The sequence below is a fragment of the Tupaia chinensis genome, unplaced genomic scaffold, assembly GCF_000334495.1.
Source record: "Tupaia chinensis unplaced genomic scaffold, TupChi_1.0 Scaffold000387_1, whole genome shotgun sequence".
NCBI lineage: Eukaryota > Metazoa > Chordata > Mammalia > Scandentia > Tupaiidae > Tupaia > Tupaia belangeri.
The window spans coordinates 3,252,303-3,258,432 of NW_006159889.1; the positions used below are offsets into that span (position 1 = coordinate 3,252,303).

At 48.7% G+C, this 6,130-nt stretch overlaps 1 protein-coding gene across 1 annotated transcript in view; it reads left to right on the forward strand.

Moving 5' to 3' along the window:
• Positions 1 to 5,261, forward strand: part of AKR1A1 (aldo-keto reductase family 1 member A1) — a 17,805-nt gene extending 12,544 nt beyond the window's left edge. Inside the window, exons 3-9 of the mRNA XM_006153816.3 lie at positions 1,014 to 1,133; positions 1,314 to 1,465; positions 2,268 to 2,463; positions 3,408 to 3,607; positions 3,867 to 3,939; positions 4,075 to 4,161; positions 5,106 to 5,261. Coding sequence (XP_006153878.1) covers positions 1,014 to 1,133; positions 1,314 to 1,465; positions 2,268 to 2,463; positions 3,408 to 3,607; positions 3,867 to 3,939; positions 4,075 to 4,161; positions 5,106 to 5,171 — 894 coding nt within the window. The 3' untranslated portion in view covers positions 5,172 to 5,261. The remainder of the gene's footprint in view (positions 1 to 1,013; positions 1,134 to 1,313; positions 1,466 to 2,267; positions 2,464 to 3,407; positions 3,608 to 3,866; positions 3,940 to 4,074; positions 4,162 to 5,105) is intronic.
• The last annotated feature ends 869 nt before the right edge of the window (positions 5,262 to 6,130 follow it).

A 6,130-nucleotide genomic window follows, 5' to 3' on the forward strand; every position in this document is an offset into this window, starting at 1 on the left:
TTTTTTAATTTGACCAGAGAGGGACGGAGAGAGAAGGAAAGTGAGAAAGCCAGCCACCAGGTCCAGGACTTGAACTGCAGTTGGCCATGTGAAAATCCAGTGCCCTAACCTCCTTGCTACATGCCAGCCCCTCTATTCAGGTTTTTACCAATTGACTGACTCATCTTCCTACTTGATATCTGCATTCTTCTCTCATCAGGGGCCTCTCGGCCCTTTTCTGCCTTCCTTAATTCTCCCCTTACCTATGTTGGGGGCCTGAGCTCCCAGAACTCTCTCTGCTTATACTCTGAGGGTCTCTCCCTGTGTGGTTTGGCCTAATAATTTTTTTTTTTTTCCTGTAATTATGTTGCTCTAACCTATTGCTCAGAGTTGGGGACCTGTCTCCATAATCTATACTTCTGTCCTCTATCCATCCATCTCTGATTCAAAAATATTTGTTAAAACCTTTGTGTTAGATGCTGAGAACATACATAGATTCTTCAAGAACTTTATGGAAAATGTGTATTAGAAAAGACTTGATTTTCATTCCTGGCACCAAAATAAACTCATACTCTAATTCCATTTTCCATGAACCTTTTGAAGTCTTTTCATATTGTGTGTGTTTTTTTTAAAAGAATTATTTTATTTAACTGTATTTTTAAATTTTAATTTGACCAGGGAGAGAGAGAGAGAGAGAGAGAGAAAGAGAAAGCAAGCCACCAGGTCCAGGACTCGAACTGTGGTCTGCCATGTGGGAATCCAGCATCCTTAACCACCACACCACCTGCTGGCCCCGTATTGTGTTTTTTGCAGGGCCTTGCTGAGATGGCTTGGATAGGCTGTGGGTGGAGGCAGGACTAAGGGTTTGGGCCTCTGAAGAGACTTCTGGTCTCCTTGACTAGAGCCATCCTCCATTTAATTACAGCTGCATGGATGGCCTTGGTACACTCTTACTCTGCTACCAATGCCCCTTAGGGAGGCAGAGTCTGGCCCAGACCACCAGAACTGAAACCTCTGTACCTTTCTCTTGGCAGGTAAAAGCAGCTGTTAAGTATGCCCTTAGCGTAGGCTACCGCCACATTGACTGTGCTGCCATCTACGGCAACGAGACTGAGATTGGGGAGGCCCTGAAGGAGAACGTGGGACCTGGCAAGGTAAAGGCTTGGGACCTCACAGAAGGATGTGGTGAGGGAACGCAGAGGCTGCATCTGTCACTGGGGCATAGCTGGAGGGACTCTGGAGTCAGCTTCCTTCTAGTTTGTCTCCCAGTGGTGAGGGTGGGTGGGCTGGGTGCCCATGCCTCTTCACAGTGTGTGTCCTGCCTCCTGCACCAGGGGGTGTCTCGGGAGGAGCTGTTTGTGACATCCAAGCTGTGGAACACCAAGCACCACCCCGAGGATGTGGAGCCTGCCCTCCGGAAGACGCTGGCTGACCTCCAGCTGGAGTATCTGGACCTGTACCTAATGCACTGGCCTTATGCCTTCGAGTGAGCCTTGCTAAGACCTTCACCCGGGGAGGGCAGTTGGTATTAGTAACTTGCTGTAAATCACAGGACAGGAGAGGAGCACTCAATGTGACAAGCTGAGGAGCTTGACATGGGATCTTGACTTTCGCTGCTGCAGCAGTCAGGAGTGTAGCTTCAGAAGAAGGAGTACAACTTCACATGGCGGGTGCCGAGGATTTGCACAAGCCGTCCCTCCCTTTCTTCTTTTTTTAGAATTATTTATTTATTATTATGATTTTTTAAAGTTTGACCAGAGAGGCACACACAAAGAGACAGAGAGAGAGAAGGAAAGTGAGAAAGCAAGCCACCAGATCTGAGACTAGAACCACAGTCAGCATATGGGAGTTCAGTGCCTTAACCACCATGCCACTCGCCGGCCCTCTTTCTCTCTTTAGGAGACATGGCTGACCCTTCTGCTGAATGAGGCCCGAGGGTGGTAGTACTCAATAAGTCTCAGCAAAGGGTATAAGGAGGGCCTCCATTAGCACTGTACCCTGTGCTGAAAGAGGGCTGGAAGAGCATATAACTCCCTAAGGAGGAAGGAGTTAAAGACTTCCCAGCAGAGATCGAACTTGGGTCTAGGAAGAAGAGGCAAGGGAATGGGCATTCCATGTAGACTTGATACTTGGGTTGTGATTTGGAAGGATGAAAACGCATGGCTGTTGCTCATTCTTGGCCCTTTGCCCACTTTGGATTGGGGTATGGGACATAGAGTAGCTATATGAGCAGGTAGGGCAAAAGCCTGGCATTCATGCCCACATTTGGGGGGCCGTCTTTCACTTAGGCGAGGAGACAACCCCTTCCCAAAGAATGCTGATGGGACAGTACGCTATGACTCCACCCACTACAAGGAGACCTGGAAGGCTCTGGAGGCACTGGTGGCCAAGGGACTGGTGCGGGCATTGGGCCTATCCAACTTCAACAGCCGGCAGATAGATGATATACTCAGTGTGGCCTCGGTGCGCCCGGCTGTCTTGCAGGTGAGCACAGCAAGCAGACCAGTGACTGGGGGATTTGTGGATACAAGAGCAGGAGTGGGCAGGTGCTAGGTCTGTTGGCTAGTTGTCTCAAGTGTTGGTGTAGAGACCCGCTGCATAAATGTGGGCATTGAGGGGTAGCCAGGTGGTGCAGTAGTAAAAGCGGCTGGATCCCACATGGTGGACTATAGTTCAAGTCCTGGACCTGGCAGCTTCAAAAATCACTCTGGGTGCTGCTTGTGCATACATGGCCCAAAATCCTGAGAGGAGGGTGGAGGTGAAAGAACTACAGCACTACGGCATGGTCATCCCTGAGGGAAACGGGAGCACCTTCTCTCTCTCTTTCTCTCTCTCTTTCTCTCTCTCTCTCTTTTTAAAAATTATTTAACTTTCTTTATTTTAATTTGACCACAGAGGGACAGAGTGAGAAAGAGAGGGAAAGTGAGAAAGCAAGCCGCCAGGTCCAGGACTTGAACTGCGGTCGGCCATCATGTGGGAGTCCAGCACGCTCAACCACTATGCCACCTGCCAGCCCCTCTCATTTTCTTTTTTCCCTTTTTTTATTTTTTATCATCATCCATCATCATCATTATTTTAATTTGACTGATGAGAGAGAGGGAAAAGTGAGAAAGCAAGCTGCTGGGTCCGGGACTTGAACCGTGCTCAGCCATGTGGGAATCCAGCTCCTTAACCATCACACCACTTGCCAGCCCTGTGCCTTCTCATTTTCTATCTCTCCCTCTCTGGCGAGTGTATGAACCCTACACCAAAAAGCCTTAAAAAAAGAAAGTGGGCGTTGAAAAACTGAGAGAAAATGAAATTGTCAGTGCAAAACTATGAGGAATGCAAGCTGAGGAGAAGTAGGGGGGTCAGCAATGGAAGGTTGGTTCCAGACATGCATATGTGTGTGGGGCCACCCCATGGTGATGGACTGTTCTTTGTCTCAGGTGGAATGTCACCCCTACTTGGCACAGAAGGAGCTGATTGCCCACTGTCAAGCACGTGGTCTGGAGGTGACTGCTTACAGTCCCTTGGGCTCTTCAGATCGTGCGTGGCGTGACCCTGGTGAGCCGGTCCTGCTTGAGGAACCAGTGGTCCTGGCTTTGGCTGAAAAGTATGGCCGATCTCCAGCTCAGATCCTGCTCAGGTGCGGGGCAGTCTTGGGGAAAGGGGATCTAGTTGGGGATAGGGCCCCTGGGCTGCGAGGCAAGGGTTGAGGGATTCCTTACCCAAGTGCCTAGAGAGGCTGAGGGTGTTGCCATGTGATCTGGGGCAGGCCACTCTGAAGCATATTTCCCATTCCAGTGGGGCTCAGGTGCTCCAGGAGCTTAGGACAGCTATAGGGAGAACAAAACAATGCTGTGAATACTGACTCCTCCTTCATCTACCTTAAACCCTCATCTTAGGTGGCAGGTCCAGCGGAAAGTGATCTGCATACCCAAAAGTGTCACTCCCTCTCGTATCCTTCAGAACATCCAGGTACTTGGTAATGGGTTCTTTAGCTCTTTGGGACACATTCTGGCCCCATCTGTGCCTGGCTAAGAAGGGAGGGTGTAGAACTCCAGCTTTCACTTAACAGTGCTGACCTTCCTGACCCTCACTCCTTGTTCCTAGGTGTTTGACTTCACTTTTAGCCCAGAAGAGATGAAGCAACTAGATGCCTTGAACAAAAACTGGCGATATATTGTGCCCATGATTACGGTGAGAATGTCACTCCCCTGAGTCAGGGAATGTGAAATTTGGGGTGGGGTTTAGCCCAGGTCTGGCCTCCCGCTTGCTGCTTGGAGGAGGGGCAGGATGTTGGTGGGACTGCTGTCCAGGATACTATGGTCTCTTTTCTTTTCATTGTACTCAGCGAAGTAGTGTGGCTCCCGAATAAGTAAGGCATATATAGCCTATGAGTCTGAGTCATGCTTCTTGATAGCTTGTAACCTTGAACAAGTTATTTAGCTTCTCCAAGCCTGAGTTTCCTATTTGTAAAATTAATCCAGTTCCTGCCTTGTAGTAGGTTCTCAGTAAATGAAATGAGGGGAGCCAGAAGGCATTCTTTTTATTTTTAGGTTTTTTTTTTTTTGCCTTTTTAGAGTTTTTTCCCTCTCTCTTCGCTGGAGAGAGAGGGAGACAGAGATGGTGAGAGGGAAAGTGAGCAATCACCCTCCGAGGGGATGGCCACGCTACAACAACCCCTTCTCCTTCATTCTCCTCCCAGGATCTTGGGCACGTGGTCACATGCCCTGTGTGTTTCAAGCGACCAGATCTGGGACTCAAACTGCAGTTTGTCATGTGGGAGTCCAACAACATAACCACTACGCCATCTGCTAGGCCCAGAAGGCATTCTTGGTCTTGTTACAGTAGAGGAATGAGTTGAGTTGACTGGAGCTGTACATATGGAAATAAGTAGGCCCCGGGCACTTGTTCCCAGTCAAGACCGCAAACTCTTGGGCAGGGGTACCACATACCAGGGTATAGGTTTCGTGCTGGAATGCTGTTGATACTGTGGTGTTCTCTGAGGCCAGAGTCCTGGCCACTGCCATCTGGCACAGTGCAATACACCGGCGATGGTCAGGAAGACTTGAGGAAGATGGCCTGAGCCTTCAGGATATCAACTCACACTAATGGCGTTATCTGTCTCTCATTCTTTCCAGGTGGATGGGAAGAGGGTCCCAAGAGATGCAGGGCACCCTCTGTACCCCTTTAATGATCCATACTGAAACTGCAGCTTCTTGGCTTCCCTTTCAGCTCTCCAGCTATGAGGTCCTGCCAGCTCTGCAAAGGAGATAATAAAGCCGTCAGAGCAGCCACGCTGTGTGCTTGTCTTATTTGTCTAATCAGGTCTGAGATGGAAGCCGTTTCCCTGAGGGATGACAGACTTAGGGCTGCTGGGGCACTGTGGTTAAGGGCACTGGACTCCCACATGGCCAACTGCGGTCCCAGTCCTGGACCTGGTGGCTGGCTTTCCCACTTTCCCTCTTTCTCTCACTCTGTACCTCTCTGGTCAAATTTAAATAAAAAAAAAAGTAAGTTAATTAAAAATAATTCTTTAAAAAAAGACTTAGGGTTGCTAAATATGAAGCTTACTTCCTTTTATCTTCCTTGGTTCTAAAAGCACCTCTGAGGCAGCTGAATTCCACTGCATACCTGTATTGGGCATGTTAGGGGTGTAGTGCCATCTAGTGTCAGCTCTTAGCACTGCAAGCTGCTCCAGAGTTGTCTTATCAAGAATGCCAAAAATTGGTCACGTTTGGATTTAGACCAGGTCAGTGAGTGTCCTGTGGTTTCAGAGTAGTGCTGGCATTCCCATCCTTTGCCCTGTCCAGTGCCTACCTAAAAAAAAGAGCTGGGGAGAAAAAAACTCAGAAGTTTGGAGTGTCCCAGCTTACAAAATCATTAAAGGTAAGGCAAGGCTTTTCCTCACAACCAGTGCAGTCAGTGGTCTACCTAGGCAGAGTTGGGCCCAAAGTTTGTCACTCTGAATCTAACTTAAGGTAGACATGGTGCTAATGTCTGTACTTAATGGTCCTACCAGCCACCACTGATAAACAGATTTTAGGAAGGGTTTTGGTAAGTTCCTCTAAACTCCAGTTACAAAAAACTAATTTTAGTTCCCCAGTTGGACCATTTCTCAAATATTTGTTGGGTATGGGTTAGGCACAATGCTAGGTCCTGGGGA